This window comes from Geotrypetes seraphini, chromosome 17 (assembly GCF_902459505.1).
Source record: "Geotrypetes seraphini chromosome 17, aGeoSer1.1, whole genome shotgun sequence".
NCBI classification, from domain to species: domain Eukaryota; kingdom Metazoa; phylum Chordata; class Amphibia; order Gymnophiona; family Dermophiidae; genus Geotrypetes; species Geotrypetes seraphini.
This window is the reverse complement of record NC_047100.1, coordinates 29,317,851-29,330,187: the sequence shown is the minus strand read 5'-3', so window position 1 is coordinate 29,330,187 and position 12,337 is coordinate 29,317,851. Positions and strand designations below refer to the sequence as shown.

General features: G+C 45.4%; 1 protein-coding gene across 4 annotated transcripts in view; it reads left to right on the top strand.

Moving 5' to 3' along the window:
* FANCD2 (FA complementation group D2) overlaps positions 1 to 12,337 on the top strand; it is a 319,297-nt gene that overhangs the window by 202,030 nt on the left and 104,930 nt on the right. For all 4 annotated transcript variants that reach the window (XR_004537318.1, XM_033925761.1, XM_033925762.1 and 1 more), the window contains exon 28: positions 10,654 to 10,803. Coding sequence is in view for 3 of the 4 variants with exons in the window: in XM_033925761.1 (XP_033781652.1) it covers positions 10,654 to 10,803 (150 nt within the window). In the remaining variant the exon portion in view is untranslated. The remainder of the gene's footprint in view (positions 1 to 10,653; positions 10,804 to 12,337) is intronic.

The window sequence follows — 12,337 nt, the reverse complement described above, 5'->3', positions numbered from 1 at the left end:
CTTGAATCTAATGGGTTACAGGATCCGAGGCAACATGGCTTTACAAAAGGTAAATCATGCCAAACGAACCTGATTGAATTTTTTGATTGGGTGACCAGAGAGCTGGATCGAGGACATATGCTAGATGTAATTTACTTGGATTTCAGCAAAGCCTTTGATACAGTTCTTCATAGGAGGCTGTTGAACAAACTTGAAGGGCTGAAGTTAGGACCCAAAGTGGTGAACTGGGTCAGAAACTGGCTGTCGGACAGAGGGTGGTGGTTAATGGAAGTCGCTCGAAGGAAGGAAAGGTGACTAGTGGAGTCCCTCAGTTCAATATGTATGTAAGTGACATTGCTGAAGGGTTAGAAGGAAAAGTGTGCCTTTTTGCAGATGATACCAAGATTTGTAACAGAGTAGACACCGAAGAGGGAGTGGAAAATATGAAAAAGGATCTGCAAAAGTTAGAGGAATGGTCTAATGCCTGGCAACTAAAATTCAATGCAAAGAAATGCAGAGTAATGCATTTGGGGATTAATAATAGGAAGGGACCGTATATGCTGGGAGGAGAGAAGCTGATATGCACGGACGGGGAGAGGGACCTTGGGGTGATAGTGTCCGAAGATCTAAAGGCGAAAAAACAGTGTGACAAGGCAGTGGCTGCTGCCAGAAGGATTCTGGGCTGTATAAAGAGAGGCGTAGTCAGTAGAAGGAAGAAGGTGTTGATGCCCCTGTACAGGTCATTGGTGAGGCCCCACTTGGAGTATTGTGTTCAGTTTTGGAGACCGTATCTGGCGAAAGACGTAAGAAGACTTGAGGCGGTCCAGAGGAGGGCGACGAAAATGATAGGAGGCTTGCGCCAGAAGACGTATGAGGAGAGACTGGAAGCCCTGAATATGTATACCCTAGAGGAAAGGAGAGACAGGGGAGATATGATTCAGACGTTCAAATACTTAAAGGGTATTAACATAGAACTAAATCTTTTCCAGAGAAAGGAAAATGGTAAAACCAGAGGACATAATTTGAGGTTGAGGGGAGGTAGATTCAGGGGCAATGTTAGGAAATTCTACTTTACGGAGAGGGTGGTGGATGCCTGGAATGCGCTCCCGAGAGAGGTGGTGGAGAGTAAAACTGTGACTGAGTTCAAAGAAGCGTGGGATGAACACAGAAGATTTAGAATCAGAAAATAATATTAAAGATTGAACTAGGCCAGTTACTGGGCAGACTTGTACGGTCTGCGTCTGTGTATGGCCGTTTGGAGGAGGATGGGCAGGGGAGGGCTTCAATGGCTGGGAGGGTGTAGATGGGCTGGAGTAAGTCTTAACAGAGATTTCGGCAGTTGGAACCCAAGCACAGTATCGGGTAAAGCTTTGGATTCTCGCCCAGAAATAGCTAAGAAGAAAAAAAAAATTTAAATTGAATCAGGTTGGGCAGACTGGATGGACCATTCGGGTCTTTATCTGCCATCATCTACTATGTTACTATGTTACTTTAAAGAGACCTGAGGCAACCTGCAGCACATCCACAGCACTGCTATGGACAAAATCCGGGGGAGGGGGACTGCAAATCATGAGTTTGCAGGTTTCTGCCATTTCCTATAGGGCTCCCTGCCTCTAAAATTATATTTTCAGTGTTTATTTTCTGCTATGCCATTTTACGGCTGTTTTTTTTAATATCAAAATGCTGCCACCACAACCATCTTGGATTTCCCGATTTTCTTTCTAAGTTCTCCAGAAACTTCAAATTACCTCATTTGCCTCAAAACTGGTAGAGAAGGAGTCATCCATGCTCATTTATCCATAATTCTTGCCAAATTTGCACTCAATGAACGCCAGAAGAGTGCCTTTGTGTCATGTACTACACGGCACGTGAAAGTGTTGGGAGCTTTGCACTTAGCCTCCCCTCAGGTCTCTAGAGCTAAGGAGACATTGGAGGGCCTGTCTGCCAGGAGAATTTCCCTTCCAGACCTCCGCAACATCAGCATACCTAAACATAGGAGAGTGGAAGCCGTGGAGCTCATTAGACATGAACTGGAGTCACTTAGAGGAGATTTTGCACTGCCCCGTACTGCAATCTCTCCTGATTTTTTTCAACATGCCAAATTTCAGGCCATTCTTCAAGCTTCGTCAGGTCTTTCTTCAAGTTATTCACCCCATCCGGGGTGTCTACTCTATTGCAGATATTGGTATCATCTGCAAAGAGACCAATCTTACCCAACAACCCTTCAGCAATATCATTTATAAAAAGAACAAATCCTTGAGGCATACCACTGGTAACATCCCTTTCCTCAGAGCGATCTCCATTGATCACTACCCTCTGTCGCCTTCCACTCAACCAGTTCCTGACCCAGCTTGTCAATTTGGGACCCATCCCGAGGGCACTCAGTTTATTTATTAGACGTCTGTGTGGAACACTGTCAAAGGCTTTGCTAAAATCTAAATATACCACATCCTCTATCCAATTCTCTGGTCACCCAGTCAAAGAAATTGATCAGATTTGTCTGACAAGACCTACCTCTAGTGAATCCATATTGCCTCTGGTCCTGTAATCCACAGGAATCCAGAAACTTGACCATTCTCTGTTTTAAAAGCATTTCCATTAATTTGTTACCACAGGGGTCATACTTACCGGCCTCTAATTCCCTACTTCTTCCTTACTTCCATTTTTGTGGAGAGGGACCACATCCACCCTTCTCCAGTCCTCCGGTACCATTCCCAACTCTAGAGATTCATTGAATAGGTCAGTCAATGGAGCTACCAGAACTTCCCTAAGTTCCTTCAGCACCCTCGGATCTAATCTAATCTTTGGTTTATATACCGGGTCATCTCCCAGTGGAGCAGTGGAGCTTGACTTGGTTCACATGTAATTACATAGGAGAAAACATAGGAGAAGGAAGAACTAATTTAAAAAACTAAACAAAACAAAACCATTTAAAAATTGCTTTGTCTACCTTTATTTTAGCTAGCTCCTCATGAACACAACCCTCTGAAAATTACTCCTCCATCCCTATTCACGTTTGTCTGTTGTGGTCCTGCTCCTGGCGCTTCAGCCATGAACACAGAATAGAAATATCTGTTAAGCAATTCAGCCTTTTCTTTATCAGCTTCAACACATTCCTCCCCTTCACCTTTGAGTCTCACAATGCCACTTTTGCACTTCTTCATAAGAACATAAGAAGTTGCCTCCACTGGGTCAGACCGAGGTCCATCTCGCCCAGCGGTCCGCTCCCGCGGCGGCCCACCAGGTCTGCGACCTGTGAAGTGGTTTCTGTCCACCTCTATAACCTACCTCAAGTTATATCTGTACCCTTCAATCCCCCTATCCTCCAGGAACCTATCTAAACCCTCCTTGAACCCCTGTACAGAGTTCTGGCCTATCACATCCTCCGGAAGCGCATTCCATGTGTCCACCACCCTCTGAGTAAAAAAGAACTTCCTAGCATTTGTTCTAAACCTGTCCCCTTTCAATTTCTCCGAGTGACCCCTAGTTCTTGTGGCTCCCCGCAGTTTGAAGAATCTATCCTTATTCACTTTCTCTATGCCCTTAAGGATTTTGAAGGTTTCTATCATGTCCCCTCTAAGTCTCCTCTTCTCTAGGGAGAACAGCCCCAGCATTTTTAACCTGTCGGCGTATGCAAAATTTTCCATACCTTTTATCAGTTTAGTCGCCCTCCTCTGCACTCCCTCGAGTATCGCCATGTCCTTCTTGAGGTACGGCGACCAGTATTGAACACAGTACTCCAGGTGCGGGCGCACCATTGCGCGATACAGCGGCATGATGACTTCCTTCGTCCTGGTTGTGATACCCTTTTTGATGATGCCCAGCATTCTGTTTGCTTTCTTTGAGGCTGTCGCACATTGCGCCGATGGTTTCAGTGATGTGTCGACCATCACCCCCAGGTCCCTTTCAAGGGTACTCACCCCTAGCAGTGTTCCCCCCATTTTGTACCTGAACATCGGGTTCTTTTTCCCTACATGCATGACCTTGCATTTCTCTACGTTAAAACTCATTTGCCACTTTTTTGCCCAGTCTTCCAGTCTCGTTAGGTCTCTTTGCAGGTCTTCACAGTCTTCCGTGTTTCTAACCCTGCTGCAGAGTTTGGTGTCATCGGCAAATTTGATAACCTCACATTTTGTCCCCGCCTCCAGATCGTTGATAAATATATTGAACAGTAGAGGTCCCAGCACCTACCCCTGTGGAACTCCGCTCGTGACCCATTGCCAGTCTGAGTATTGGCCTTTCACTCCAACCCTCTGTTTCCTGCCTGCCAACCAGTGTTTGATCCATCGGTAGATATCCCCTTGCACCCCATGGTTCCACAGCTTTTTAAGTAGCCGCTCGTGAGGTACCTTGTCGAAGGCTTTTTGGAAGTCAAGGTAAATGATGTCTATGGATTCCCCCTTATCCATCTGGTTGTTTATTCCCTCAAAGAAGTGCAGCAAGTTCGTGAGGCATGACCTTCCCTTGCAGAAGCCATGCTGACTCGCCTTCAGTTGTCCATTGTTTTCTATGTGTTCGCAGATTTTGTCCTTTACCATTGCTTCCATCATCTTCCCTGGAACTGAGGTCAAGCTTACAGGCCTATAGTTTCCCGGGTCACCCCTTGATCCCTTCTTAAAGATGGGCGTGACATTTGCTATTTTCCAGTCCTCTGGGATCTCCCCTGTCTTTAGGGAGAGGTTGCATATTTGGCGAAATGTCTCTGCTATTTCGTTTCTCAGTTCTTTTAGTACCCTTGGGTGGATGCCGTCCGGGCCTGGTGATTTGTCGCTCTTCAGTCTGTCTATCTGTCTGAGGACATCCTCTTTGCTTACCTCTAGTTGTACCAGCCTTTCATCGTGTTCTCCGTTTATAATTACCTCGGGTTCCGGAATATTGGATGTGTCCTCTCTGGTGAAGACTGACGAGAAGAATTCGTTTAACCTGTCAGCTATCTCTTTTTCCTCTATTATCGCTCCTTTCCTGTCTCCGTCGTCCAGTGGTCCCACTTCCTCTCTGGCTGGCTGTTTCCCTTTCACATACCTGAAGAAGGGTTTGAAGTTTCTTGCTTCTCCTGCCAATTTTTCCTCATATTCTCTCTTTGCTTTCCTGACCTCTTGATGACATTGTTTCTGGTGTCTTTTGTGCTCTACCTGGTTTTCCTTTGTTGGTTCCTTTTTGCATTTTTTGAAGGATGATTTCTTGTCGCTTATCGCCTTTTTAACTGCAGTTGTTATCCATGCTGGGTTTCTAGATCGATTTTTTTTGCACCCTTTCCTAAACCTTGGGACACACAGGTCTTGTGCCCCGAGCACTGTGCCTTTAAGCAGTGTCCAGGCTTCCTTTACGGTCTTCACCTTCCCTGAGTTGTTATTGAGCTTTTTTCGTACCATTTTCCTCATGACCTTGTAGTTTCCTTTTCTGAAGTTGAGTGCAGTCGTTGTGGTTCTTTTCACCTTTGATGTTCCCATGTTTAATTTGTACTGGATCATGTTGTGATCGCTGTTTCCTAACGGTGCTAGTACCACCACTTCCTTTGCGGGTCCTTCTAGCCCGTTGAGGATTAGGTCTAGGGTGGCCTCCCCTCGCGTTGGTTCCGTGACCAGCTGCTCCATGAAACAGTCCCTTATCGCCTCTAGGAATATAGTTTCTTTCGTGCAATTTGAGTGCCCAATGTCCCAGTCTATTCCTGGATAGTTGAAATCCCCCATAACCACCACTCTTCCACTTTTGCTCATCTGTCTCAGTTCGGCCTCCAGATCAAGGTCGATTGCGTCTGGCTGTCCTGGTGGTCGATAGTACACTCCCAATTTGATGTCAGCTCCTTCCCCTCCTGTCAGCTTAACCCATAATGACTCCAGACTGTCTGCCCTTATTGTTGTTTCTGTTCTGGATGAAGGAATAGAGTCCTTTATATACAGTGCTATTCCTCCCCCCTTCTTGTGTGCCCTGTCCCTCCTGTAGAGTTTGTACCCTGGTAGGGCCACATCCCATTTGTTGTCCTCCGACCACCATGTCTCTGTGATTCCAATTATGTCTAGGTCCTTATTTCCGGCTATAACTTCTAGCTCCCCCATTTTAGTCCTTAGACTCCTAGCATTTGTATATAGGCATTTTAAGTCCCAGTTTGTTACCTTTTCTTTTGGATCTACTCTTGATTTGTTGCTTCTGTTTGTCTCCTGTGCTGCCTCTTGTGGTCTGTCTATCCTGTCCTCTGCCTGCTTCTTTGTTCTTTGATAGCTCTCTGGTTCCGGCTGCTTCCTCTTTGTCTTACTCTTTAGCTTTAATTTCCCCTCGGGTCCCTGTGCTGCATCTTTGGGTTTATGTCCATAAAGCGTCCATTTTGTCTCTAGCCCACTATGTCTCTGATATATCTAAAAAATGTTTTGTCTCCCCGTTTTACCATATCAGCTATTTTTTCTTCTATTTGTATTTTTGCTTTCCTGACTACTCTTAAATTTTCCAGATATTTTTGCCTGTCTTCCTCTTTCTGCGATCATTTGTAGTTTATGAAAGCTAACCTCTTATTCCTTATCTTCTCAGCTACTTCTTTGAGAACCAAAGCGACCTTCTTTTCCTCTTACTTTTGCTTACTTCCCTCACAAAAAGGACTGTCGCCCTTACAATTGCTCCTTTCAGTTTTGTCCACCGCATTTCTACTCCTTCCAGATGTTCCCATCTAGACCTCAATTCCTTGACATAATCCCTCATCCAAACCTTTACTTTTGAATGAGCCCCCTCTATTAAATCGCACCATGCAGTGATCACTGGATGCCAGATGATCACCCACTGTAACATCAGAAATATTTTACCCGTTTGTAAGTACTAAGTTCAGTATGACTCCATCCCGCTTGGGTTTTATTACCAACTGCTTGAATAGTTCTCCTTGTAGAGAGTTCAGGATCTCCCTACTTCTAGAAGACCCCGCAATAGGGATATCTCAATCAACATCCGACATGTTAAAATCACCTATTATTAAAATTTCCCCTTATTTAGATATATTCTGAATGTCTACTATTAAATCTCTATCTACTTCTTCCATTTGAGAAGGAGGCCTGTGTATTAGAGAGTTGCGCGGGGACAGAAATCCCACCCATCCCCACCCGTCCCCGCCAAAATCCCACCCATCCCCACCCGTCCCCGTGAGGAATCCCTCCGTCCCCACCCGTCCCCGTGAGGAATCCCTCCGTCCCCACCCGTCCCCGCGAGGAATCCCCTCCGTCCCCACCCGTCCCCGCGAGGAATCCCCTCCGTCCCCACCCGTCCCCGCGAGGAATCCCCTCCGTCACCATCCTTCCCTATAAACTTCAGAAATAGTTATTTTATTTAATTATGCTACTGAATTAAAGGCTCTGGTAGAGACCCATTTACAAATAAGCAAAGAGACTATTAATTTGGAAATATTAATTGGGAAGAATACATACTTTGTAAATGGGTTTCTACCAGAACCTCTAATGTAAATATAAAATATAAATACTCAGCTGATGAGAACCCACAAACTGTCAGCTGAGGACTTCCTTTGCAGTTGGCCTGGGGTCCCTTTTGCCAAGCTTGGCAGGCAGCAGTAGCGTCCCTGAGTCACAGATGCTGGCACCTCAGTGGCTCATGGATGCTGCCAGCGACTGCTGCGCTTGGTGGAGGGGAGTTCTGACCATCTCTAGAGGAGGTCTTCTGCTGGCGGTGCTTGGGGATCCCCACCAGTCACAGCAAGGGCCAACAAGTACTTCAACACTGTAGAAATAAAACCAGAAATGCATTTCCTTTTCTTTTGAACACAAAACAAAGATATCTGCCATATACATTTCCCAAGGCAGATGACTCTATGCAATGTCACCTCGGTAACAAAATACAAAAATAGACAAATACACCCCCTCCCTTTTTACTAAACCACAATAGTAGGTTTTAGCACAGGGAGTTACGCTGAATGCCTCGCGCTGCTCTCAATGCTCATAGGCTCCCTGCGCTAAAAAACAATATTGCGGTTTAGTAAAAGGGAGCCATAGTGCAAAATATAAACAGCAGATATAAATTCTCAAAACAGACACATTTTGATCACTAAATTGAAAATAAAATCATTTTTCCTATCTTTGCTGTTTGGTGATTTCATGAGTCTCTGGTTGCACTTTCTTCTTCTGACTGTGCATCCAATCTTTCTTCCTTTCTTTCAGCCTCCTGTATGTTTCCTCTCCTCCAGACCTCATTCTCTCCCCCAACTTTTTCTTTCTGTCTCCCTGTTCCCCCTTCTTTCTGTCTCTCTGTCTGCCCCCTTTCTTTCTTTCTCCGTGCCCTCCCCCAAGCCACTCGGTTTGCTGCCACCGCCATCGGGGAATAGTCCCCAAGCCACCGCTGTCCCAAGCTTTCCCTGCAGAAGCGTCGCGCTGACCAGCATTCCGCTCCCTGACGTCAATTCTGACGTAGGAGAGGAAGTTCCGGGCCAACAAGGCATTTCTCCTCATTCCATCCAGCCTGAGCCCCATCTCTCCTTGATCCAGCATTTCCCTTCTGTGTCTGTCAGAATTACCATTCCACCTATTTTCCAGCATCACCCTTCTTTGTGTCCATCTCACCTATATCCCTATCTCACCACTTTTTCAGAATCTTCATTTGTCTCTGTCCTTGTCTTTACCCCATATTCACCATTTGCCCTTTCAATGTCTTTATCTCCCCCCCCCCCACACACTTTTTCAGCATTACTTCTATGTCTCTATTTCACCTCCTCTTCATGTTCCCTCTGTATCTCTATCCTTATTCAGAAGGTCCTGCTTACCCTTTCTCTTCTTTGTGTCACTATCTCCATTTTCAGCTTTCTCCCCTTTTCCTTTGTTACTGCACCCTGTAGCCAGAATCTTTCCACCCTCTCTCCACTCCGGCCCAGCCCAGTATGAAATATTTCCTTTTGTTTCTCTCCCCTCTCTCTTCTCCTCCCTCACCCACGAGTCCTGCATCTGGCCCTCTCCCTTCTACCTGCACCTGGCAATACCCCCTGCTCCGCGGCTCTCTTAAGCAACTCGTCAGCAGCGGTGATCAAGACAAGCTGCCGACATCGAGGCCTTCCCTCTACGAGTCCCACCTTTGTGGAAAAAGGAAGTTGAAACAAGCGGGACTCGCAGAGGGTAGGCCCCGACGCCAGAAGCTTGTGTCGATCGTTGCTGCTGAGTTGCCGAAGAGAGCCGCAGGTAGAAGGGAGAGGGAGATAGGAAGGCTGTAGAAGCTCCGGAGCATGACACCGAACCCGGCCAGGATGATTTCTTTTTCAGGCTGCTGCTGCCGCTGCCATCCCCCACCCGAAATGACAAAAAACAGCCTAATGCCCGCGTCGGGAAATAGCCATGCTGAGCAGTGAGCTCAGCACGTACACAGATGAAAGCCTTGCTTGCTGATTGGTCCGGCGGCACGGTGGGGCGGGGCCGCCGGACCAATCAGCAAGCAAGGCTTTCATCTGTGTACGTGCTGAGCTCACTGCTCAACATGGCTATTTCCCGACGCGACGCCAGACTTGTAAGCTGCATGCTTGCATCGCCAGAATTTAGGTAGGCTGTTTTCATCCCCGTGGGAGTCCCGTGGGCAAGGGGGCGTCCCCGTGGGAGTCCCGTGGGTCAGGGGGGCATCCCCGTGGGAGTCCCGTGGGCCAGGGGGCGTCCCCGTGGGAGTCCCGTGAGCCAGGGGGGGAACCCGCGGGATCCCCGCGGGACCCACGGGATCCCCGCGATCCCCGTTCCCGTGCAGACCTCTAATCTTAGCAGGAATGGGTGAGGTTGGGTTTGATTCCAGTGGAGACGGTTTGATTTCTGTCCCCGTGCAACTCTCTAGCGTCAGCTTCAGTGGGCACATACGTTTTAATAGAACCAACTCAGCCACCCCCATAATGTTAGTAAGTCAGAATCACCGATACAGTTCTCTTGAATGGTGCAAAGAGTGTGAATTGTATTCAGATGTCCATTTGAACAACATTAACATCAAGCAATGTTTAGTCATAGACACTTGAAATGCAGAGTGCATATATGATCCTGCCTGGATGAAAATGGAAAAATGGGATCCTCCTCTTCGTTCTGGAGGGTCTTTGGGCTGTAACATCAGTGTTGGAAATACAACAGGCACAAAGTTTTGTGACTGTAATATCAAAGGTTGTGTTCTCTCGCTTAATATTTATATGACTATGCATTTACCATAAGATTATGACCCGAAACGTGGTCCTGTGTTGAGTTGTAGCGTTGTGGTAGACATTGAAAGCTCTTTTAACCTATTTAATAAAATTGTTGTTTGGACCTCTTTAGGCCTATTCCCTCCCCCCTTTTTTTGGGGGGAAGACCATCTATCTAGCCCTACATTTCTTGACTGGAACATCTGTTAATTAGATCTTAATTGTTGATAAGAAGAAATCCATTAGGTCAGCAGTTCCCAAAGCTAGCCTAGGAGGAACCCTCAGCCAGTTACATTTTTATAATATCCACAATGATCGTGTATGAGGGAGATTTGCAAGCATTGCCTCTAGGATATTGTTCTATTCCACCTGATTCTGTAACTGCTTAGCTGTAGCACACACTGGTTTTCTCCCCAAAAATGTCAACTAAAATGAGGCCTCCTTGACTCGTTTTGGGGTTGTTAGATGCAGTGTTGAAACCTGAGTAGTTTTGGTGGGACTTGTGCCAGTTAAATGGAAACTATGTTACACTTTTCTGCTCTTGTTTATGGCAGGACAACTCTAGGAATGAAGAGAGTGGGAAGTCTATCATCAGCCTGCACAGCTACCGTGCTCACTTGCGTGAACTAACGCTGGAGGTATTCACTGTCCTGCACTGTGGCCTGCTCACCAGGTCTGTGCTGGACACTGAAATGCATACCAAGGTGAGTAAAATTATAAAGAACGACAGGAGTAAACTGCTGGCTACATAAGGTATAGCAGCAAAATTGGCAATGATTCAATAATTGGAAATGATTCAATAATTCCCCAAAGGTACGACAAAGCTAGATAATTCTGTTGTTAACAACTATTACCAGAAGCACCTCTATACAGATACTTACATATTCGATGTTACCTGCCGTAAGCAATACATTCTCAAAGATATAGCTTCCAAATGCAGCTTACTCATAGGCATCTGTTTATATACAAATTCTCAATAATTTTAATAACAGAGAGGTAACAGTATAGATATGAATATCTGCTATCATAGAAGTTAATATTTCAATTGAGAGTCCAATCGCAGTATTATCATATATCTCAGAACATGTAAGCAGCAGTTCTGGATCAAAAATCTATCTTTACCTCTCTCTCACAAAGTGAAAAATAAAAAAAAATCACTCACAGCCATACATAGACAGAGAAAAAGGGGGAAAAAGGAGATAAATCTTCTTTCATCACATAGAAAAATCTCAGAATATTAAAGCAGCAGCTCTGGAACAAAAATCTATCTTTAACGTTCAATCGCAATGTGAAAATCAAAAGTCACCAAACAATTGAGCCAGCCGGACTAGTATTAGATTTTCCACTTCCAGCTTGTTCTCCACTAGACTACTGCTCTAGAGCAAATGGTCCGTGAATAAGCTATAGATAACTGTTTTAACTTCCATAATTCTTCAGGACTCCAGATCACAAGAGTGATATTATCCAGTAAGCTCACTGATCACTCGAGATTGATACATCTGTGAAGTATTCAGGACTATACTCTACTGATTTATGGTGGTGGTCTTTTTTTTAAATTACTGCCAAAGATTCATTGGGATCATTTGAGCACAGCAGAGATTTCTAGTGAGCTAAATTCAAAGTACAGTATTCCCCTGAAATTCACGGGGGTTATGTTCCAGGAACCTCTGCAAATTTCAAAAAACTGCGAATATGGTTTTTATGGCAGGGGAGACAGGAGAAGGAGGAGAGGGCAGCCGGAGTGCCGGCGAGTGAAGGAAATCACTCGCTGTATGCTCTGACCACCTCTTCCTATACTAAAGTCGGGCCTCACCAATCAGGAGCTGCTTTAACACACGTTGCATCAAATTTTTTAATAAACTTGGAAGAAAGATATAGTGGCACTAGAAAAGGTTCAAAGAAGAGCGACCAAGATGATAAAGGGGATGGAACTCCTCTTGTATGAGGAAAGACTAAAAAGGTTAGGGCTCTTCAGCTTGGAAAAGAGACGGCTGAGGGGAGATAGGATTGAAGTCTACAAAATCCTGAGTGGAGTAGAACGGATACAAATGGATTGATTCATCAAAAATTACAAAGCCTAGGGGACACTCTATGAAGTTACAGGGAAATACTTTTAAAACCAATAGGAGGAAATTTTTTTTTCACTCAGAGAATAGTTAAGCTCTGGAACGCATTGTAAGATGGATAGTTCCTGGAGGAAAAGTTCATAGTCTGTTATTGAGAAAGACAGGGGGGAAG